General features: G+C 52.6%; 1 protein-coding gene across 2 annotated transcripts in view; it reads left to right on the forward strand.

Annotated features, from left to right (window-relative positions):
* The first annotated feature begins 409 nt into the window (after nt 1-409).
* WSCD2 (WSC domain containing 2) overlaps nt 410-23,504 on the forward strand; it is a 54,682-nt gene continuing 31,587 nt past the window's right edge. For both annotated transcript variants that reach the window (XM_042910668.1, XM_042910669.1), the window contains exons 1-3: nt 410-814; nt 12,097-12,211; nt 16,398-16,582. In XM_042910668.1, coding sequence (XP_042766602.1) covers nt 436-814; nt 12,097-12,211; nt 16,398-16,582 — 679 coding nt within the window. In that variant the 5' untranslated portion in view covers nt 410-435. The remainder of the gene's footprint in view (nt 815-12,096; nt 12,212-16,397; nt 16,583-23,504) is intronic.

A 23,504-nucleotide genomic window follows, 5' to 3' on the forward strand; every position in this document is an offset into this window, starting at 1 on the left:
AGCTGGCAAAGGGGCCAGAAAATGGCCCTCGGTGAAAGAATCCAGCCCTGACAGGCCGGAAGAGCCAAGAAAAGGCGCAGAGTGAGCTGCAGTGCTGGTGACCGACAGAATCCCCCTGCGACTGCCATTATCCAAGTTCTTTGGGAGCTTTCTGACGTGAGGAACAAGATGTAGGAAAATGGGACTGACTCCTGGGTGTGGGGTCCCTTCTGTGGCTCCGGGAAGCTCACCTTGACCTCAGGAGGGCTCCATTCTCTTGGCATCAGCCAAGCATCACCTTTGCGGAAGGAATAAGACTGCAGACCCCCAGGGGTTCCATCCCGAAGGGAAGCTTCGGGAACGCAGCCCCCCTCCATCCCCTTCCTGAAACCCCACCCCCACCCCCCACCCCCCCGCCAGCCAAGCCCCAGCGAGCCAGTCCGGAATGATCCTGCTATGGCCAAGCTCTGGTTCAAATTCCAGCGGTACTTCCGCAGGAAGCCTGTGCGTTTCTTTACCTTCCTGGTGCTCTACCTGACGGCCGGGAGCCTGGTCTTCCTTCACTCTGGCTTCGTGGGCCAGCCCGCCATCTCCCAGAGCCAGGCCAGCCCCGCCGCGGGGGTCCAGGCCGAAGGCGCCGAGCTGCCCTTCTTGGGTGACCTGCATCTGGGCAGAGGCTTCCGGGACACGGGTGAAGCCTCGAACATTGCCCGCAGGTACGGACCCTGGTTCAAGGGCAAGGACGGGAGCGAGAGGGCCAAGCTGGGTGACTACGGTGGAGCCTGGAGCCGAGCCCTCAAGGGGAGGATCGTCCGGGAGAAGGAGGAGGAGCGAGGTAAGAGGGGCAGACAGGGAAGGTGGCCAAGGGGAAGGGAGGGGGTGAGAAGAATACAGTAACCGCCACCAGGTTTCGGTGTTGAATAGGAACCGGCTGCCATATAGTCACGGCTGTAGACGTGCCCGGGGGTTCGCTCTCATCCCCGTTTCAGAGGAGAAATTTGAAGCCCAGAGAAATTAAATAGCTTGCCCAAGGTCACACAGCTTATAAACAGCCAGGCGTGGACTTGAACCCTACATCTGCCAGAGTTCAAAGTCTGACATTTCCTCGCAGCCTTTTTTAGTCTTGTTAAATAAATACACGTGGACATTGAAACAGCATCTGCTGAGCACTTACGATGTGCCAGGTACTTAAGCACTTTAATGTGTATTGAATTGTTACCACAACTCTGTAGAAGGTGCTGTTATTCCCATTTTAAGGATGAGGGAACCGAGGCACCAAGAGCCCACGGTGACATAGCTAGTCAGTGGCATTGCCCGTGAGAAGGCTCAGGAACTCTGTGAGCTGTGGCTTCCACGGCATGCCGTGGCTCTGCTGTACCGTGTTGCCTGTCGGCCCATCTTGACCGATCTCTTGGTGATGGCAGTTGGAGGGCATCGTTGCCCTGGAGGTATTTCCTCGCATTTTCTTAGCCTTTCAGTCGAAAAAGGCTTTCTTCTGTGAGCGCGTTACCTTACTCGGTTTCCACTATACCTCATGAACAAGGGGTGTGACCCTCCACCCAGGTAACAGATGTGGAAACTGAGGCTTGGTGAAGGGAGACACTTGCCCAGGGCCGTACAGCTGGGGAGAGGCACATCTGGCCTGAACGCTTGGCCCCTGGACCGTCTTCCAGAGTCTGCCGACGTCCGCCCGACTGACCAGCATGCGGGGGAGGAGCCCGCAACCCTGCAGTTCTTGAGATGAACACACATGGCATGTTTTGGGAATCCAGGCCAGATGGTTTGGGAGGATCCAGCACCAATCAGGACAGAAGGAAAACCTCCCCAGCCTTTGTGTTCCCTGCCATATATCACACTTCTGCTGTGATTCAGCTCATGGAAAACCCCTTCTTCCGCCATGGAGGGAAGTGGGATTAGTGGCACGGACTCACACAGGGGAGCACGTTCCCCGGCTTCGGTCCCACCCTGTACTGGGCTCAGGAGCCATCCAGGGGACCCCACCTTCCCACGCTCGGGGATCTCCTAGAATTCTGCTTCTTTAAGAACCCGGCGTTCACAGGGAGGTGGAAGAGAGTGTGGGACGTGGCAGAACAGATTGGGGGACTTGGATTCATGTTCCACTTCTGTCCCAACCAGCCATGTGGCCCAGGCAAATAGTTTCACTTTCTCATGACTCAGTTTTGCTGTTTGCAAAATGGGGATAACGACCCCTCCCTTCTGGGCGTCTCCTGAGAGCTCACTGGGACACTGGTTAGGAAAGTACCCAGCACAGTGCTTGGCACGTTGTGGGTCTTGGAGGTGATCGGGAAGTCCTCGTGGATCTGCTGGCGGGAGGGACCCCATCTTCTCGGTCCAGGTGAGGTACGAGGTGCTACACAGAATGGAGAAATTGTGAAGTGGCTTCTCTTCACCCACCCAGCTGTATCTCTCCCTAGCCACTCTGAACTCCTAGTAGTTTACAAATCCCAAAGTTCGTCACAAGCCTGCACCTTAGGATATGCTCTTACCCCACCTAGGATAAATTCCAGAGCCCCCTGTTATGGCCACCGCTCCAAACTTATCTTGTAGGGCTCTGCATGCCACCCCACCCCCGCTGCCACCCGCACCACCACACCCTGCCCCACTGTCCTTCTTGCCATTCGCTGAATGTGCCAAGCCTGTTCCTACCATAGGGTCTTTGTATAACCAGTTTCTTCTATCTGGGATGCTCTTCTTCCGTATCCTTGCGTGGCTCCCTTCCTCCCTTCCTTTGGGTCCCCAGTCAAACCTCACCTTCCGAGAGAAGAGGCCTTCCTAACTAAAACAGCCCCACTTTGTACCTGGTCACAACCATATTTCCTGGTTTTATTTTTGTCACAGACCTTACCATCATCTGAAAGCGTCTTGTTTATGTGTTTCTTCCTTGTTTGTAGTCCGCCTCCCCTACCAGACTGTCAGTGCCATGAGGGCAGAAACGTTGCCTCTCCTATTTCCCCCAGTCTCTTCATTCAGCACCAGGGACAGCACCCGGCACAGAGCCAGTGCTCCATACTTGTCTCAATACTTGTGGAATGAAGGAATGATGGGATGGACACATGAATGAATGACCCTTCCTCTGTCTGGAGTGCCTCCAAGGGTCAACGCCACTCTTCCTTCTGCTCTCAGCTTAGCTCGCCTCCAGGAAATTGTCCCTGGCCCCCCACCTAGTATGGTCCCTATCAGGGCCATTAGGTGAATGGTGATCACCTGTGCTTTTGAGGTCCCGGATGGAGTGGGGATGGAGTGGTGCGTCGATAACCAACAACACTCACAACACCTCCCGTTTGTTGTGAGAATAAACTGTCACAGCCACTTCTACCAGAAATGACTGCCATTTCTTGAACACCTACTCTACGCCAGCTGCTGTCCTGTTTGCTCTTCATGTATTTGAATGGAAGGATCTATGGAAAATGCTTACCGCATCTCCTGGTTCATGATTCTAGGTCACTTAATAGTGACCTGGTAGTGAGTTACTATCAGTAGAAGTAATAATAGCTACTGTCTATTGAGTGATCATTATGGGCTGGACCATGTTGTAAGAGCTTCATTGCTTTAATTACCACCCAACTCAGAGAGTTAGACACTATTGTTATTTTCTTTCACAAATAGGAAAATTTTAAACTCAGAAACGCAGGCTACCCGGGTAGAAGTGAGGAACTGAGATCTGAAACAAGATTCATTTAATTCCAAAGCTTGCAGGCCGCCTCCTATGCCACGCTCACCCCTCTGCCCCTGGAAATCTTATGTATTTTTATAAAATGTAAAGAGAGAAGCAAGAGAAAATAAGAAAGATGCCCAGAGCCTAGAGCTCACAGCAGGCAGCCTTCGGAATCAGGCGGCGTTATTAAGAAAACACAAATCCAGCCTGTCCTTGATTAACTTATTCAGAGTTCAGCGAGGAAAGACAACGTATTAGATTAACGCTAATAAAAACGAACGCTTCTCTGACCTGACGCTGAACACATTTGGTTTTTCTCTGAAGCTGGCAAGGGCTCTGCTTGATGCAGTGATGCGGGACTTCAGCTGTAAACGATTCAGAGCCCATCACAGGCCAGGAGGGGCGGGAGGAGCTGCCTCCAGGCTAGAGGTGGGGCTGGGGCTGGGGCTGGGGCTGGGTGGGAAGTCCACTCTGAGGTGGAGCGACACCTACTATGTGCCATGCACCTTGCTGGGTCCTTGACCTCCCCCGGCCTTGGGAGAGCCTGTGCTTTAAGCAGCCAAATCAGGGTGCACCTTCCAATTCTGCAGCTTGCTGACTGTGCAGCTTTGGGCAGGTCACTTCACCTCTCTGAGCCTCAGTTTCCTCTTGGGGATAAGTCCATAAGAGTAGATGGCTGTCGTGATGATTGTGTAAGACAAATCGATTATGTGCTAAGTGCCAGGCACTCTCCCAAGTCCTTTGCATCTCTTATATCACATAATTTTCGTAGCAACCCAGTGAGGTCACTATTATTAACTCCATCTTGTAGGGAGGAAACTGAGGCACAGAGAGGTTAAGTAACTTGCCCAAGGTTGTTCAAGCTGGAGGAGGGGGTAAACTACTAATTGAACCCTGGTGATTTGAGTCTTACACCTGAACCTTAACCATCATATCACCTCACTTCTCGGGGCACAGGAAGCGCTCGGCTCAGAGGCTGGCACACAGTAAGCACTTAATACATGCCAGCTGTTGTCATCAATATCGTAATTCTGCAGAAGAAAATGCAGAAGCATACAGGTGATGTGGCCTGCCTGAGGTGACACAGCCAGTCACAGGCAGAGCCAGAAGCCAAATCCAGTTTGATTTTGAAGTCCGAACATGAAGGACTTGGGGGAGGGTCAGTCCGTATTCTTGGAAGGAACGTCCGGGCACTCGCTCCCCGTCTTCTCCAGCTGAAGATGCTGTTGCTGCAGGTGTCGAGGGTCTGGTCTACGTCAGGGACTGTGCATCCAGATCCTCAGCTTCACATCAAGCAGGAATTTGAGCCCCGTTCACAGATGGGGCTCAACAGAAACTCAGAGAGGTTAAGTGATTCAGTCAGTGTCACACAGCTGCTAAGAGGCAGAGGAGACTCCAGCCCAATTCTGTCTGAGTCTAAAGCTCTTACTCTTTTTAAAAAAATTTTTAAAATCTTTATTTGTTTTTGAGAGAGACAGAGTGCGAGAGGGGGAGGAGCAGAGAGAGAGAGGGAGACACAGAATGTGAAGCAGGCTCCAGGCTCCGAGCTGTCAGCACAGAGCCCAAGGCGGGGCTCGAACTCATGAACCACAAGTTCACGACCTGAGCCGAAGTCGGACGCTTAACCGACTGAGCCACCCAGGGGCCCCAGAAGCTCTTATTCTTAGCCACTGAGCTATATAATCTCTAACTCCGTCAATCCATCCATCCATCCTGTATTTATCACATGCCTACTATGTGCCCTGCCCAGTGCTAGGAGGTGGAGACACAGGAATGACCCAACACGGCTTTCCCCTCTAAGGAACATTCACAGCCCCTGGGGGAAGACAGGCAAGTAAAACCATAAGTTATATGTTCAAAAAATAATTTTTCCTAATTCTCAAAATCATCCATGTTCGTTGTAGAAGAATGAAAATGTATAGAAAGAGATCAAAATAAAAATGGCCCAGAGCCTCATCTACCAGCAGCACAATCAACACTGTTGGTGTCTTACCTTCCTGTCTCTCTCTTTTTTTTTTAAATGTTTATTTTTGAGAGAGAGAGAGAGAGAGAGAGAGAGAGAGAGAGAGAGAGAGTGGGGGAGGGGCAGAAAGAGAGAGACACACACAGAATCCGAAGCAGGTTCCAGGCTCCGAGCTGTCAGCACAGAGCCCGATGTGGGGCTCAAACCCACAAACTGCGAGATCGTGACCTGAGCTGAAGTCGGACACCTAACCGACTGAGCCACCCAGGTGCCCCTCTGTCTCTTTCTTTCATGTGCGTATTTCCAAAGCACATATTTTGTTTCTACATATATATAGCGTCGTATCTTGCCTTCCCCCCATGACAGCACCTTTTCACTGTGTTAAAAATTCTACGGTAAGTCTGTTTTTTCTAATTTGAAAAAGTAAATTTTCCAGTACCTGGAAAATGGTTCACAAAAGCGTTGTGGTAGGGTGGGACAGGGCATCTGGGATCCCAAGGGAGGGATCCCATTCAGTCATGGGGGTGTATCATGGCTGCCTTCCTGGAGGAGGAGATTATGGAGCTGAGTCTCTAGTATCTGTATGCTTTGACCAAAGGGAAAGATGCATCCCTTCTGCCCCACAGAAGCCCAGGCACGAGCAGAAAATTTCATTATCTGCGCCAGGAAACCCAGAAAGCACTGGAGTGGGTCATCTTGAAGGATGGAGAATCCAGGATGGCGGAGAAAAGAAGTCTTCCTTGAGTTTCTTGAGTTTCTTGCCGATCCTGGTGCTAAGGCTCCGTGAATAGATTAATCCTGTTTATAGTCCGTTTTAACAGTATCCCTTGTATTAGTGTTCCAGGGCTGTGGTAACAGAGTACCTCAGAGCAACAGAAATGTGTTCTCTCGCAGTTCTGGGGGCCAGAAGTTCAAAATCGAGATGGCAGCAGGGGCGTGCACTCTCGAAGACACCCAGGGAGAACCCGTTCCATGCCTTTCCCCTGGCTTCTGGCATCACCAGCAACTGTGGCCATTCCTTGGCTTGCTTCAGCAAAACTCCAGCCTCTGTCTCTATTTTCACATGCGTCCTCCTTGTGGCTCTGTCTTCAGATGGCCATCTTTTTATAAAGACACCAGTCACAGTGATTGCCCTGCCCCCACTCCGACATGCCCTCATACCTTAACAGATCGCATCCGCAGTGACCCTATTTCCAAATAAGGTCGCACACTGAGCTTCTGAGCTTAGGACTTCAACCTGTCTTTTTATCTACTGATTTTTGGTTGGTGGCGGCAGGTGGGGGGAGGGGGACACAGTTCAACCCATATCACCTCTTTCTTATTCCCACTTCCCAGGCAAGAGAACGGTACCTCCAAGAGCTTGAGTCACACCGCAAGGCCCCCGCAGTGTCAGGATTGGAACCCACATCCGGTTGACTCCAGGGCTGGCTGTCTTCTAGCACAGCGTAATGCCTCCTGTTTGTGAATCTACTCACAAACAGTAAATCAGAGAAATACAAAGCAGTGCATGTTTAGTTATCCTTCTAACAGATTACTTTTGTTGTTGAAGAGAGCAAAATTTCCTGAAAGGGCAGATAAATTGAAGCAAAAGAAAGAAAACGAAAGGAAAGGGGAAGGGAAGGAAGGGAAAGGGAAGGGAAAGGGAAGGGAAAGGGAAGGGAAGGAAAAGAAAAACCCCACAGTCGGGAGTGCTTTTTTCCAGATGCCTGTGCTCTCCCGGGCTCACCCCTCACTGGTTCCTGTGCTGGACATAAATGGGACAGCTGGGGACGACTCTGCCATTTCAGCGATATTTGGATAGCTGCGGAGATGAGTTGATAGATTGTGTGAACTCAGTCATTTATCCCCCCTCGAGTGGCCTGTGATTTTCTCCCTGTTTTGCATACCTAACCTCCCCCCACATCTCGGGGGAGATTCTGCCGCCACAGCAGGATTTGAAGGCAAGGTGCTGGCTGAAGCAGGTTGGCGACAAGTGCACTGATGAGGTCAGCAGGGTGACAGATGCCAAGGGTGGGGATGGCCGTTGTGTTGGCCACAGCCTGTGCAGAAGGGTCTGTGGGGGAAGGAGGAACCAGCCCTTGCCAAGGACGGGAAGGAAACTGATTCAGTGTCCATTTCCTGACCCGCGGAGCTCAGCCAGTTCATCAGGTCACAGCGTGTGACACGCCTGTGTTTCTCCAGGACGTTAAGGAGAGACTGTGTCTCTTTCCCCCCCTTCCTGTTGACAGATGAGGAAACGGAGAATTGTCTGTTCCTCTAAAAAGGCTTTGAGCACCTGTTGTGCGAGACATCGAACACTGATGTCTGGCCTGGAGGGGGGGACAGAGAGCGGGTGGTACAGCATTTAAAATCCCACGCTTTGAGGCAGATGGCCCTCAGGTCAGATCCCAGCCGGCTTCCGAGGGACCCTCTCTCTCCCACCCTCCCCTGGGCGCTCTCTCTGGTGGGGACAGAAGCGTCCTCCTCCCAAGCCGAGACTTGCTGTGGCACATGGGAAGGGGCGGCTTTGGCACAGACAGGCATGGGCGTAGACTTGGTCTAGACCCTCATGGCTGGGTGGATTCGGGCACCTTAGCTGGAGTATTGATACGTGAGTGCTACACTGGTGGCGAGGGACAAAAACCCGTCCTGAACCAGCTGAAGCTAAAGAAGGACACGCATTGTGTCTTGTCAACCAGCTGCAGAAGGGACTGGAGTTTCAAAGGAGCGATTTGTGCCCTTTCTCTCTCTCTGACTTTTCATCTCCGCTTGCCTCTGCCTTCCCTGCACCTCCCCAAACAGACAGGCTTTGGTGCCAGGGACCGCGGCTTCGTAGCTCTGGGCTTATGGGCTGCCGACGTCATAACCCAGGGGAAACAGATTGCTCTCTCCTGTCTCTGATCTGTGAGAATCCAAAGTGGGGGCCGCGTGCCCTTTCCCAGAGCAATCGATCAGTCACTGGCTGGTGGGAGGGACAATGTAATTGTCGGGTAAGGTCTATTAATAGAAAAACAGGAAGAGGGGGCCCTTTGAAGATGCAGTCAGTATCGTTACACTCCAGAGTGGACACGTGCCTGTACCTGCGCGTATACACGCTCACTGGTGTGACTGATTATAAAAATTCCATCTAGCACGATCCACTGCCCCACATACAGCCAAACGCCCCTGCCCTCGCCCTTAGCTGAGACCACCCTTAGCCACAGCACATCCAGCTTCAAGCCCGGCCTGTCTGGGGCTCTAGCATTTCTCTGAGTCAGCCCTCAGTGTGGCTTTTAGTGATCTTGGGCCAAAAGGAAGTGGACCCTCCCCCCGTGTGAAAGGGCTGGAGAAGAGACCTGGGCTTAAATTTCAGGCGAGACCCTTACAGGGTGTCAGCACCTGGGCAGATTCCATAGCTTCTAATTCTACTGAGCAAAGAGGAGGAACAGAAGTAAGGTCAATGGCGAGCAGTCAGAACATACCCCATGTGCCAAAACTCCAGACTCGCTTCTAAAGCAGGCAGGTGTGACGGTCATTGGAATTAGTTTCCTCATCTAGAAAATGAGTTCACAAGTGTGTGACAATATTAATTTTAAAAGATAGTGCTAAGCGAAGTAAGCTAGTCAGAGAAAGACACCATATGATTTCACTCATACGTGGCATTTGAGAAACGAAAGGTCAAAGGGAAAAAAAAGGAGAAGCAAACCAAGAAACCGACTCTTAACTACAGAGAATAAACGGATCGTACCAGAGGGGAGGTGGGTAGAGGGATGGGCGAAATAGGGGATTGGGGACCAAGAGGACACTTGTCACGATGAGCAGTAATGTACAGATTTGTTGAATCAGGGGCACCTGGGTGGCTCAGTCCGTTAAGCGTCCAACTCTTAATCTCGGCGTAGGTCTTGATCTTAGGGTTGTGGGTTCAAGTCCTGTGTTGGGCTCCCCACTGGGCATAAAGCCTACTTTTAAAAAAGGAGGTGGGGAACGCCACCCAGGTGGCTCAGTTGGTTAAGTGTCTGACTTAATTTCCGCTCAGGTCATGCCCTCACGGTTCTTGAGGCCAAGCCCCATGTTGGGCTCTTTGCGGACAGCGCAGAGCCTGCTTGGGATTCTCACTCTCCCCCTCTCTCTGCTCCTCTCCACTCGCGTGCTCTCTCTCTCTCTCAAAACAAATAAGTAAACTTAAAAAAAATTCTTTAGGGGTGCCTGGGTGGCTCAGTTGGTTGAGCGTCCGACTTCAGCTCAGGTCACGATCTCACGGTCTGTGAGTTCGAGCCCCACGTTGGGCTCTGGGCTGACGGCTCAGAGCCTGGAGCCTGTTTCGGATTCTGTGTCTCCCTCTCTCTCTCTGACCCTCCCCCGTTCATGCTCTGTCTCTCTCTGTCTCAAAAATAAATAAACGTTAAAAAAAAAATTTAAAAAAAATTCTTTAAAAAAAAATTGTTGAATCACTGTATTGTACACCCAAAACTCCTATAACACTGTAGGCTAACTGAACTGGAATTAAATTTTTAAAAACGTTTAAAAATTAAAAATGAGGAATGGCCCCTAGTAGAGAGAATATAGTAGGTGCTCAATACATGCTCCACCCACACACACACCATCTTTTGATCTGACAATAAAGACCTCATGCTCCCAAAAAACCTTTTTCCTCCTCCTCCTCTCCCTCCCTCTCTCCTGTCCCTTCCTCCTTCCTTCCCTCTTTTATCTTTTCTCTCCCTCCCCCAATCTCTTCCCTGCCCCCACCCCTTCTACATACATGGGACACTCTGCCCTTTAGTGAACTATTGACCTAAAGTTAGTGTGACACGCTCACGAGAGGGGCTGCCTCCCAGCTCAGGTGTGAACAGCACCCACACCCCAGTCCAGGGGCTGGGATTCCCATCTGTGACGGCAGGGACATACATTCTTGAACAAGCGCAGGGACAAGACGTGGGCTTCTCCAGAGCTGTCACCATCTGACGTCCCCGCTCCAGGGAGGCGAGCTTTCTCTTAAAGAGGGACTGTTCTTCAGTCAACCATATCACCTCTGTCTTAGAGAAGAAATTCAGAGTGATCAGGACGAGGCCCATCTCCAGCGGGGCTGACAAATTCTGCACTCAGCAGGGCCGCGCTGGGGGGCACGACTGCCCAGGAGCGAGCCCACCCCCACCCCCAGACTTTTCTGGGCCTCTGTTCAGTTGTCCAAGAGCATGAACGTGGCAGTGCTCCCCACTGTTCATGTGAGTCCTCGCCAGGATCTTTGGATTTCAGAAGATGGGAGCAGTGGTTCAGAACATCGGTACTGCAGCCCGATCGCCCAGGTCCACCCTGGCTCCGCGTGGGCGCCACCAGCTGTGCTTCCGTGGGCAAGTGACTTCACCTCCCTGGGCCTCAGTTTCCTCTTCTGTACAGAGTGGGAATAGCAGTACTTACCTTGGAGGAGGATCACTGTAAGGATTCAGTGAGACGGTAAGTAGAAACCACTTAGCAAAGCACATGTCTAGGTCATAATAATTATAAGAACATTTGGGGAAAGACTTGTATACACTGTGAAGTGTGGTCTTCATGTGAGAATTACTGTTTACCATGAAGTGCAGGAACCCAGTTACTACTTTAAGAAAACGTTGTGTATAGTTTCTATTTGTTTAAATTTTTTTTTTTAATGCTTATTCACTTTTGAGAGACAGAGAGCGAGCAGGGGAGGGGCGGAGAGAGAAGGAGACACAGAACCCGAAACAGGCTCCGGGCTCCGAGCTGTCAGCACAGAGCCCGATGCGGGGCTCAGACCCACGCATTGTGAGGCCATGACCTGAGCCGAAGTCGGACGCTTTACCGACCGAGCCGCCCAGGCGCCCCTGTTGTGTATGGTTTCTTACTGGTGGTTTTACATCATGTAAAGTCTTTCTTTGGATGAAAGCACTCACGTTGGCCCGCGTGTTGGCAAACTACGAAGCACGGCACGACACAGCGAATGGCCGGTTTCTTGTTCCACTCATCGTACCTTTGTGCCTATCGTGTGTCAGACGCTGTGGTAGAAACATTTACGCAGATCCTTCCGTTTCGACCTTACTGGGTTAGTATTCTCTAACCCGGTGCCTTTGAGATATCCCAGTCCACGTGTCCAGGGAAAAACAGACATTTTAAGGCAGCTTGTAGAAATGACAACATGCTCTCAGCCATGTCAAGCTCTTCAGAGCTGTCTTACTATGGGTCTCATCTGCGTGGCGCTTAGGGAATGACCTTGGCTTGGCTTCCCGCCTGCTTTGTTGTCACCAGTAGAGCCCAGGGGCTTGGTCTTAACCCTGGCTACCCAGAAGAGTCCCTTCCTCCTCTGCTGGCCTGCGCTGCCCTTATGAATCAGGGTCAGCCAGCACACATGACTTTTAGTCTCTCGTTTCTGCTTTTCTGCTCAGAGGGAGCGGCTGGTACCAAAAGGTCAAGAAAGCCACATAACCGGAGGGACGCTGGTTGCCCCTGGTTTGCGAAACCCTTTCTGCTTTGTCCCCAGCCAGACCTGATTTTTCTCCTCTCCCCAAAGCCAAGTACATCGGCTGTTACCTGGATGACACCCAGAGCCGGGCCCTGCGAGGCGTGTCCTTTTTCGACTACAAAAAGATGACCATCTTCCGTTGCCAGGACAACTGTGCAGAACGGTAGGGCTCCGACGTCCCAGGCTCCATTCATTTCAGACCCCTTCCTTCCGTGGTGTTCTTTCCTTTCCCGTGGAAGGGCACAGTGGAGGATGAGCCCGTGGCCCCGTGGAAAGAGTGATACGAGGGTGTGTGTATGTGCACGTTCACGTGTGAGTGTATATGCGCATGCACGCGTGCAGATGAGCAGGACTGTTCGGGAGGTGGTTTGTGGGAGTTTGTGATCGTGGAGCCGTGGGACGCTGTGGCCTGGGTGGGAGTTTGTATGTACAGCGTGCAGAGTCAGCGGGTCATGTTTGTAAGCTTAGTGCACACACGGAATGGTCTTTAAACACTAGCGGCTGTGTGTGCAGGAGACTTTGTGAATGTGTGTGCGAGGGTCCGGACTTGAGCCTGTGTGTGGGAAAAGCCCACAGGTGTGAATCTGAGTGGGCGGCTTGTAAGATGCCCACGGGAAGGGTGAGGTGGGAGCCTGGGGCTCAGGGGTGCGTAATCCCTTGTTCTTCCCCCAGGGAGAAACACAGTGTTTCCCAATTGAAGAAGAAAATGATGTTCTTGAGGAGAACACTCATTGGGGGAGGGAGCTGACTTTCCAAGGGTGGATGAGGCCCCAGAAGACTGGCAGGTGGCGATGGGACCCTCAGTCCAAGCCCGGGCCCCAGCATTGCCGCCTTGGACCTGGAATAGCTTTTTTTTTTTAATTTTTTTTTTTAACATTTATTTATTTTTGAGACAGAGAGAGCATGAACAGGGGAGGGTCAGAGAGAGAGGGAGACACAGAATCCGAAGCAGGCTCCAGGCTCTGAGCTGTCAGCACAGAGCCCGATGCAGGGCCTGAACCCACGGACCGCGAGATCATGACCTGAGCTGAAGTCGGACGCTTAACCGACTGAGCCACCCAGGCGCCCCGGACCTGGAATAGCTTTGAAGAGGCTGCTGCCATGCTCACTTTCAGACTCTAGCCGGCTGGCCCTGAGGTCACCAACTCTGGAGGACCTCAGCTACATGGCTGTCGTGGAAATGAGCAAGTGGGTGGCCGAGGGACTCCTCCCTGTGTCCTTCATGAGGAAACACTATCCCCTTTATAGTCATCTGCCTGAGCCCAGGGCTGTCTCCAGCTTGGGAAGGTCTCTGAGCCCTTGATGGTATCGATTCATTAATTTATTTGTCAGACCGTGGGGAGACCCAGGTGAATTCCACAGCATCCATGGCCCCATGGAGTCACAGCCTTGATGGGGAGACAGACATGTGGACAGAGAAGGGCAGTAGGGCGGGGTGAGGGTTCAGATGGAATGAATCGCAGACGAGAAATGCAGAAGAGGGCCCCCAGCCCGCCTGGGGTGTCAGGAAGGAGTCCCGGGAGGTGACAGCCAAGCATCAAAGGACGAGTCAGATGAACTCATTTAATCCCCTTCAGTTCAGCAAATGTTTATCGCTGCCCACGTGTGTGTGAGGTGTTGGAGGTAGCCCTGCCCTCGGGGGTGGGGGGGGCTCCCCAGCTAGTTGGGAAGACAGAGGCACGAGCAGGCTTGGGCAGTAGAAAACCAACAGCTTACACGTGGTGGGCATTTCCCTGTGCCAGGCACTGTTCTCGGCACTTTGCAGATATTATCAACTCCCATCCACCACGAGACCCCAAGAGGCAGGAATGTTGTGATCCACATTGCACGGATCGAGGAAACCAGGGTATGGAGACCTCAAGCGTGATGGGTGCTGGGCTGAGGGTGCCGTTTAAAGTACAGGGGGCCCGTGAAGGTTGAGGGAATGGAGGGCTCAGGAAGAGTTACAGAGGTGAGATCTTAAGCCAGGTTTTGAAGGATGAACAGGAGTTTTCTAGGTAGTCCTAGGAGGACAGAAATCACAGCACACTCAAAGATCAGAACTCCTGAAACATCCTAAATAGCCAGCATCCTTGCACAGGCAGTGGGGAGGGGGTGCACAGAAGGTCCAAGGGGAGTTGTCTAGAGGGGAAGCGGCAAGGCTGGCTGAAGCCTGCTGACACGGAGCCTTGAATGCCACCCGAAGCATCTGGCTTGGCCACAGGCAAGGGGGGAACCGCTGGGAGGCGTTCATCAGGAGAGTGGTGTCCATTCATTCGGCAAATACTTATTTAACATTTACCCGATGCCAGGCATTGAGAATGAGGCAGTAGGTAGCAGGGCGGGGGAGGGGAGGGGCAGGGAGGGTGGATCTAGGGCAGGGTCCTCAGCCCGGAGTGAACACGAACATCACCCAGAGTCTTGCAAAAACAGATTGCTGGGCCCCGTTCTCACTTTCTGATTCAGCGGGCTTGGGGTACAGCCCAAGAATTTGCATTTTTCATGAGTTCCAAGACTGTCCAGGCTCTGCGGGTCCTGGGACCATGGTTAGAGCATCGCTGCGCCGATTTTCACACTCAGCTGCACGTTAGGGTCACAGTGCCAATTAAATTAGACTGTCTCGAAATGGGAGCCAGGTGTGGCATTTAAAAAATGCTCCCTGGGTGATCCTAATGGCCGTCCATGTTAAAGAACCCCAGATAGGAGGGTCGGTAGGCTGAGCCAAGCCATCTGGAAGCTTATTTGCCTGCGGTGGAGGCCCCGGGGGGCGGGGGCTGGTTTAGAGAGTGGAGAGGTATGATCTGTTTTAATTCTGGAAAGATCCTCCCGGCAAGGGCAACAGGAGGTTTATCGGGATCAGTAGTCTGGGGCGCTCCCAGGGACACCCCAGTGGCCTGAAGGATGGCAAGGCTCACTCCGTTTCCCTTCCCAAATTAGTTATCTGTTGCTGGGCAACCAATGATCCCCAAATGTAGTGTCTTAAACCAACAAACGTTTATCATCTCACACCATTTTTGGGTGTCAGGAAATAATGGCCCGGGAGTGGGATTAGCCAGATGATTCTGCCTCAGTGTCCCCATGGGCTTGCTCTCAAGGGACTGCGGAGACCTGCGGCCTCTGAGGGCTTGGACAGGGCTGGAGAATCCCTTCCGGAGACAGGCACGCACCTGGCTGGTGGCCTGAGGCCTCGGGTCCTCACCACACGGACGTGTCCTTGGGGCCCGCTTGTGCGTCCTGACGTGGCAGGTGTCTCCTGTCCAAGGGAGGGGCGAGGAGGAAGCTCCCACCGGCTCTGGAGTTATAACACCCACTGGAAGTGGTTTTTTTTTCTTCTCCCTTGGAAATTGTTCCTTCTGTTAGTGGGTCCAGTTACATGAGAGGGGTCCGGGGTACCCCAGAGCAAAGGCTTCAGAGAGACGGGAAGACTAAGACGGGTGGAAGCAGGCTGGCCGAGCCCCAGGATTTCGGTGGGGTTCAGGCACCGAGACACCCGTTTGGTTTAAGCTGCTCTCCCTGCACCCGGCCAGGCGGGTGTGTGGAGCAGGCAAGGGCAGGTGCCACCCGGAGTCGCTGAGGCGTGTGGGGGCACGAGTCCGGGCGGGTCTGTCTCTCCAGCTGCCCGAGGGTGTCCAGAGTCATGACCTGAGCTGACCGTTCCCCTCCGGCCAGCCTTATGTGGCCAGCATTCTGCAGGCTGCTGCCAGAGGAGCCTTCCTGGTTCCGCCTCCGAGGCCAGAGGGGCTGATGAGGGCTTGTCCTAATCCTCTCCCTTCGCCCCTACCCGCTACAGCCAAGACAGGCCGTGGCGTCTCATCTGTTTACAGAATGAATGTCCAGAGAGTCCTTTTTAGGAAACGATCCCAAGGCCAAGGGGAAAATAAGTCAAAAACCCTGCAGTGCCTGGAGTTTTGTTTAGTTTTAGGAAAAGGAATGTTTTTCCTTGGCTGGATATGTGACCTTGGTTTTGCCATCTTCCAAGGGGATACGAGAGCCCCTGCCTCCTCCCTTCCTTCCAGCTTTTCTCAAGGGACATGGAGGCATCATTTTGGGGGATGTTTCCTGCAATAAAGGGGCTGGACTCTGGAGCACGGCTCTAGGCAGGGAGGAGCAAGGGAGTGGGTTGGGACAGAAGGACCCTGGGCTTGGAGGGGGGGTGTGTGTGTGCGCGTGTGTGTGAAGTGTGCCACGTGTGGAAGTGTATAAGGTGGGTGTCAGTAGGACACGGTGTGGCTATGGGGGGGGCGGTCCCTGGGGGTCCTTGTCCCCAGAGCCCTCCAGTTGCCCCAGGTCTCCACTTTGCTGGGTGAGCCTCCGTGTCCCCGGGGTCTGCATGGTGGTAGCTGCCCTGGACTGACAGCAGCCTTCCCCAGGGGTTACCTGTATGCCGGGCTGGAGTTCGGCGCGGAGTGCTACTGCGGCCACAAGATCCAGGCGACAAACGTGAGCGAGGCCGAGTGCGACATGGAGTGCAAGGGCGAGCGCGGCAGCGTGTGCGGCGGCGCCAACCGCCTGTCCGTCTTCCGGCTGCAGCTGGCCCAGGAGTCTGCGCGCAGGTGTACGTGAGTTGGCCCCGCCCCTCTCCGCAAGGCCGCCTGCTCCCTGCCCTGCGCCTGCTGGGGCTCCCCAGCACTCCCCGCAGCCCTGCGCCCGCCCCACCTTCCACCGCGGCCCTTGCCGAACGCTTTGATCCGTGGAATTCGGATGTTTCCGTGAGCTGTGTCCCCTCCCTCCCACCCAGAGCGGCCTCCTGTCTTCCCGCCTCCTCCCCTGTCTTCCTCCTTGACAGAGTGAGCTGGAGCCTGAGCTCGGCCTGCCTTCCTGATTTTCTGAAAGCGTATTGTCTCTAATGATGCAGACAGAGATAATGACAAAAGCAGACACTTGGTCCTTTTCTCAGTGCCTTATGTGGAGTAGCACATCCTCACGGTGACCCTGGAAACGGGCTCTATTATTCTCTAACTCCCAGTTTACAGTAAAGGAAACTGAGGGTCAGTGTCACATAAGCAGCAGAGGACTTAAACCAGTTACAGGGCTCACGTCTTTCATGCTCTGCTTCGGTCTTATTGGACGTGCTCTCCAGTTTCCACACGGAGGGAGGGAGGGGAGTGAGCATGGACCCTCTTCCGCAGACATTGTCCTGCGGTCCCCCTTCTGGAACAGGTAATGTCTGTCTAGCAGGAATCTGCTCTGTGCCAGGCACTGTCCCAAGCCCACGACAGGCCCGATTTCATCTCTCTTCCTTACAGCCTCCGTAAGTGGTTACCAGTGTTAATCATTCCCATTTTGCACTGAGGAAACTGAGGCTTATCGAGTTTAAGTAAACCTGCCCAAGGCCACACAGTCTATTTAAAGGTGATCCGCAAACCTATGAAGATTGCTGATGACCTTGACAGGAGATGGAGGGCTGGGTTTCTCCCGATTACCCTTCTGATGCAGTCCCTGAGGCAGGGACAGGAACCCGCAGCCACACCTCTGACCCCTGGGCCAGCGTTTCACATTTGAATGTGCCCGTGAACCCTATGGAGATGTTGTTACGGAGCACGTTCGGGTTCGGCCGGTCAGGGTGAGAGTTTGCATTTCTGAGGAGCTCCCAGGTGATGCTAGGCTGCTGGGCTAGGGGCCACACTTTGAATAATAAGGCCTCAGACCTCAGCAGAGGTGACGCTGCCTGCCCAGGACACAGGTGGGTTTGGCGGAACGTAGAGACAGGCTTTTCCCATGGGAATGCCATTGTTGATAAAAATTCGTGGCGGGTCTGCTTGGCCATGTGTTCCGTTTCCCAAATCCCGTGTGTTCGAAGCCCCACTCGGGCTTTTGCCGCGCAGTAGGGTGGCGCGTGTTTCCAGTTTGCATAGGTGCGGGTTGCTGCCGGCGGAAGCACCATCTGCCTCCCCATGGGGGCCTCAGTTCACCCCCGGGGCTGGAGTCCTGGCTGGCCGAGGTGGCGTGTGAAACCCAGGCGGGAGAATGGCCACACAGCGAGTCCCTCGTTTGGCCGCTAGCGTGACAAGGTTTTTTTTTTTTTTTTTTTTAATTTTTTTTAACTTTTTGTATTTATTTTTGAGACAGAGAGAGACAGAGCATGAACAGGGGAGGGGCAGAGAGAGAGGGAGACACAGAATCTGAAACAGGCTCCAGGCTCTGAGCTGTCAGCACAGAGCCCAACGTGGGGCTCGAACTCACGGACCGTGAGATCATGACCTGAGCTGAAGTCGGACGCTTAACCGCACACTGTCACAGGCCATCGAAGATGTTCAGTCCGTTGAAATATACAAGCCTCGGCACACAAAGACAGTAGATTCTGTACAAGGGGGTATGTTTTGCCCTTGTAGCAGTGGGGGGCCTGTGTGGGTGCTGCAGAGTAGCCCCTGAGGCTGGCGGGGATGTTCCTGCACCCCTCCGCTTGCCCACCTCGGCAGCAGAAAAGTTAGCCAGGATGGTGTTTTGTTTCCTCTGAGAAAGGAGTCTTTTATATTTATGTCCAAGAGGGGAACGTAGTCATGTCTGCTGAGGGTGGAGTCTAGGCTTCTCCAAGTCCACCACAGTTGTCCCGAATCATCACTGTACAAGATTTGAAGCTTGGGCACCTTCAGCTGGAGATTCCAGAAGAAAATTGAAGCCTTATTAACCTCAAGGCTGCTATGGCTGAGATAAGAACAGAAGTGGCTTGGATAAGGAGATGGATGGTTGACGATGTGCCAAATTGAGACTCTTGGTGGGCGCCCAGTTGATACCATGGTGTCTGGAGAGAACATGGAGACCATTCATTGAACCAAAACACTTGATGAGCATCCACGGGGATTAGGCATGGAGAGGATGAGTGGAGAATAAAGCACAGTCTCCACGGTTGGGGAGCTCATGGTCTAGTGGAGAAACAGATCTGGCACCAATGGGGTCTGTTCAAGCATGGGGGTGTATATATGGGGGAATGGCAGGGGCTCTGTCTTCAGGAGCCGAGGGAGCGACATTTGGGTAGGATCCCATTTTAAGGAGACTTCTGGATGAGAGGGAGAGCCATATATTCCAGCCATGAACAAAAAGTCCAGGGTCAGCAAAGGTCATGTGTTGAGTGCCCTATTGGAAGCACCTTCCTATATGCTGATGTCCCGTTTTACAGCTTTAGAAACTGAAACTCTGCACAGAAGAAGGCTGTTTGATTAGGGCCTTGAAAGATGCATGGGATTTTTTCCTGGTGTGGAAGAGGAGGATATCCAGACTGAAGTTGCCAAGGGGTGGGAGGGAAGTCTAGGCAAAGGGAATGGGGTGTGCAAAAGCCTAAAGGTAGCTTTAGGAAATGATGGGAAGGCACGATTTTTCCAAGGCCGCAGTGCTTCTTAGGGACTGAGCTTGGGCTGGAACCCAGCTCCCTGACTGCTAGTTTGGGTGCTCACTCCCTACAGTGCTGTAGACACCTTGACCTCTTGTAAGGGATTCTGGACCTCATATCCTCTCTTTTGGGAGAACTCCTTGGATCTAGCTTACCTCCTTCTTTCCCTGACCTCTGATCTCTCCTTCTGCCCCATTTGCGGACTCGAAGCAAAACAGAATTGCCAGTGTCCTTGTGACTGGGTCAGAACCCAGTGGCACCTTTGGTTTCCCATTCCTGGGCACGATTTATACACAAGTAAATCAGAAAGGGAGGCCTTCCGAGGTACTGGCACACGATAGTAGCGAGTATTATACCAGGCAGGGAAATGAGTAAACACACCAGGAAACAGGTATGGTGGAAACCGGATTCCCTTTGTAGAGTCATTAGTTGATACCAGCAATGTATCTTAACTGCGTTTCCCTGAGCAGTGGCACAGAATTCTTAATGATTAGAAAGATCCAAAGGAGGTTTCTTGTCTCCCAAGCACCACTGGTGGGGCATACACCTTGCATAGGGAGGCAGCCTACTTGTTTCCGAGGTGATGGAATGCTCTTACAGTAAGTAGTGAGAGCATTAAAAGGTTAGCAGAGCAAATGTCTGCAGGCACCCTGCTATTCTTCCTTGACACAGACTCTCAGGCACGTGGACTCTTTGCCCTTGTTACAAAAGAACCGAGAAATGGACTTCCTTCTTGGTTGGATTACATTTTTCACAGCAGTTTGCTAAATGTGTCAGCAAGTGTAGCTCTCCTCCCAGGGGCAGAGACCTGCCAGCGATTTGAGAACGTTACAGCTTTACAGGATGTTGCAAGAAATTTCATTTGCTTGAAAGATTCTTGCAAGATCTGTGTTAGAAGATTCCTTAGAACTACATTGAATGTGTTAGATACACGTTGGGCCCATTGGGTGGCTGTCCATGGTGCTGACCGTCCTTTCGTGCAGCCTAAAGCCCCCAAAACTGCAGGCAGGCCAGATTCTCCCAGGATTCAGCACCTTTTCGTCTTGCTTGCTTGCTTGTTTGTTTGTTTTCTGTCTTGGTGGAAGTATTATGAAGCTTACAGTACCATGGAAAAATAGATCCTTGACTTATGGCTCACACTTTACACAGTGTATTTTGTATACTGTTAGTCTTGGCAGTTTTTTGTCTTTGAAAGTTAGAAGGGGAATTTCGTGCAGTACTCGTGTTGTGCTCACTGATCCTCCATTCTGGTGGCTTCTGCCAAGGGGAGCCTCAGATGTTCGTGGAAAGTCACACTGGATGGATGGACCATGCCTAGCTCCTCTTTGCCAGTTCTGGGGGTCTCTCCTTCACTTTAATAGGTGCCCGGGACCCCTGAATTTTATAATTCATATGAATCTTCATGAGTTCTGCTGTGTAGGGTCGAGGAGATGACAGCTAGAAAAATTTCCTCCTTCTGCATCCTGAGGGGGGAGAATTGGTTTGCTCTTCGCCCCTAAGCAGAGTCCACAAAGGCTAGCGGGGCAGCGTAGGTTTTGAAATCAGGCAGACATCGCTTCTATCCCAGCTTTCTCACTTACTTGCCGTGTTGACTCTGGCCACGTTGTTTCCTCTCTGAGCCTCAAGCGCCTCATCTGTAAAATGGGGACAGTTCCAACCTTTAAAGATTGCTGTGACCACCAAGTGAGATGAAATCGAGAGAGCACATAGCCGTTGTGATGCCCCTTTCTTCCTAGAATGAAAACTCCTTAGTGTGCTTCACGTAGCACCCAATTCAAGCCGTTTGAATTTGCAACAGCCCTCGGGAGCCTTTGGTGCTGCCTAAAAATAGCTGGTTTGAATTCTTCTCGGACAGTTAGGCTCTTTGTGTAATTCAATCTCTCTCTGATTATAGGTGGCCGTTTGCAGCTCCCAGCTCCCTGCCTTTCCTCCTCGCTGGCATCTTTAATGCAGTAGAGCCTGGCCTAATTACCCAGGGGGTGGTGGCCTCTTTCAAACCAAGGGGAACTCTTCCACGCCTGTCTTTAAGCTGATGCCTGGTGACATTTACCTCATTTTTGTGAAGCCCCGGAACAAAGAGATGATAGGACTTCAGAGATACTTGCAGCTGGTTCCAGGCTGTTCTTCATCTGCCCCCAGCAAAGAGAGTTGATGAACAGTTGCTCTGTTCACCTCTTGCTAGTAAAAGCCTCAAGCTGCCGAGGTCATGCACCATCCCAGCTGGCCTGGCAATGAAGAGCTGACATTACCAGAATGTGGGGCATGGGCTTTTGTGACGCTGGGGCCCCTGCTGCGGGGCCGGAGAGGGTTTCTGGGAAATTCAGGTGGCTGGTATGGGGTCTCTGGAAACCCCGACCGTGTTAGGATTGGGCAGGCTTCCCACAGAACGGCAGAGGGGTGGGAAACCAAAATGGGGTGTCGGATAGGATTGGGGTCACATCCCAACTCTGCTCCCCGCTGGCTGTGTGACCTGGAAAAAAGCAGTTGAATCTCGTTACATCTCCGAGGCCTCTACCTGCAAAACAGGATAATAGTATGGTCCACCTCACAGGCTGCTGCAAGGATTGAGATACAGTGTGTACAAGATGTAGCACAGCTGATGTGATTACCATCCTGAGTGTGTAGTAACATTGGCCATGAGGAAGACATGACCCAGGGCTGCTGCTGTTGTCCAGGGGGACCATTCTCACAGAGTCTGGGCTGTGAAGAGCAGTGGCCCTGAACTCCACGTGGGGTTTCCCTGGGGGATTACTAGTGCTCCGAGATCCAAAGATATTTTAAGTTGGGTTCCCCCAGAGGCAAGGATGGGAACCTTGGTTTGCTTGGGAAGTGACCCCAGGATGCATCTCTGGGAGGGATGGAGAAGTGAGACAAGGAAGGGAAAGAGCCGAAACAAGGTCCGCTACAGGGCAGGGCACGCTGAGGACAGCCGAAGTTAATGCCACTGGGGAGCTCGGGGAGACGGCGGTGAACGTGCTTCAGAGGTGTCCCCCTGGAGGGGCAGGAAGCTGCAGCGTTTACCCTCCCGCACACCCCCATCACTGGCTGAGGGTGGCCCCTGGGGACATGGCCCAGCCTGTTTTCACCAGCCCTAAGGCAGAGTCCTGGGTATATATTGTGGGTCGCTGTCCATCTGTATCTGGACAGGGAGCGCCAGGGGCCCTGACATCGGGACATTGAGAGCGTCTGCTCTGTAAAGTCTAGCCACCCTTCACGCATCATGGACAAGCGGAGGAGAAAGGAGCAGGGAGGGCTACTGAGTCCTGGTTAGGTCTTAGGCACGTTAAATGCCATCACATGGGACCTCCACTCTCACCGTGCAGCGCAGATGTGATCCCTATTTACAGATGAGGAAACCGAGGCTTAGAAGGTGAAGACACCTGCCCAAAAGGACACTCAGCTTAGTAAGTACCTGACCCAGGTCTGTCTGAATTTATTTATGTAGTTAGTTATTTATTTAGTTAGTTTTGAGAGAGAGAGAGAGTGCATGCGATTGGGGGAGGGGTGGGGAGAGAGGGAGAAAGAGAGAATCCCAAGTGGGCTCCTCTGCCTGGAGCCCCGATGGCAGGGCTCAGACTTCCGAACCACGAGATCATGACCTGAGCCAAAATCGAGAGTCGGACGCTTAACTGACGGAGCCACCCAGGTGCCCCCGTTTGAATTTAAAACCAGTTCTCTTTCTGCTGGGCACCAGAGCTTTCTGCAAACGGGAAGGCATCTGTTCATGCTGTGGGAGTGCAAAATTCTATCACAGAAGAGTGTTAGGAAGGTCAAGGGATCCTGACTGGCCACCTCTCCTTGCTTTGCAGACCCAAGTAATGAGAAGGCCTCACCGCTGATGGGGAGGACCACTTGTCCATTTTACAGATGGAGGAAAGGAGGGGCGTGGGAGAATTAAATGTCTTCTCCATGTTCTGACCACCAAGCCATAATAGACAGCAACCTGCAGAGAGAAATGGACTGCAGAGTGCTCCCCCGATCCCTGAGAACCCCACCTTCCTGCCGGACATCAGGAAGCCCTCTGCGACCCTGCGGTTCCCCCCCCCCCAAAAGCGGAATGGGCAGGACTGTAGGAAAACCCCACATCCAACAGGCCAACTGCTCCTGGAACCACCTTCCCGCACCTGGTCCCCTCCTTACCACACCCTTG

The sequence above is a fragment of the Panthera leo genome, chromosome D3 (genome assembly GCF_018350215.1).
Source record: "Panthera leo isolate Ple1 chromosome D3, P.leo_Ple1_pat1.1, whole genome shotgun sequence".
NCBI lineage: Eukaryota > Metazoa > Chordata > Mammalia > Carnivora > Felidae > Panthera > Panthera leo.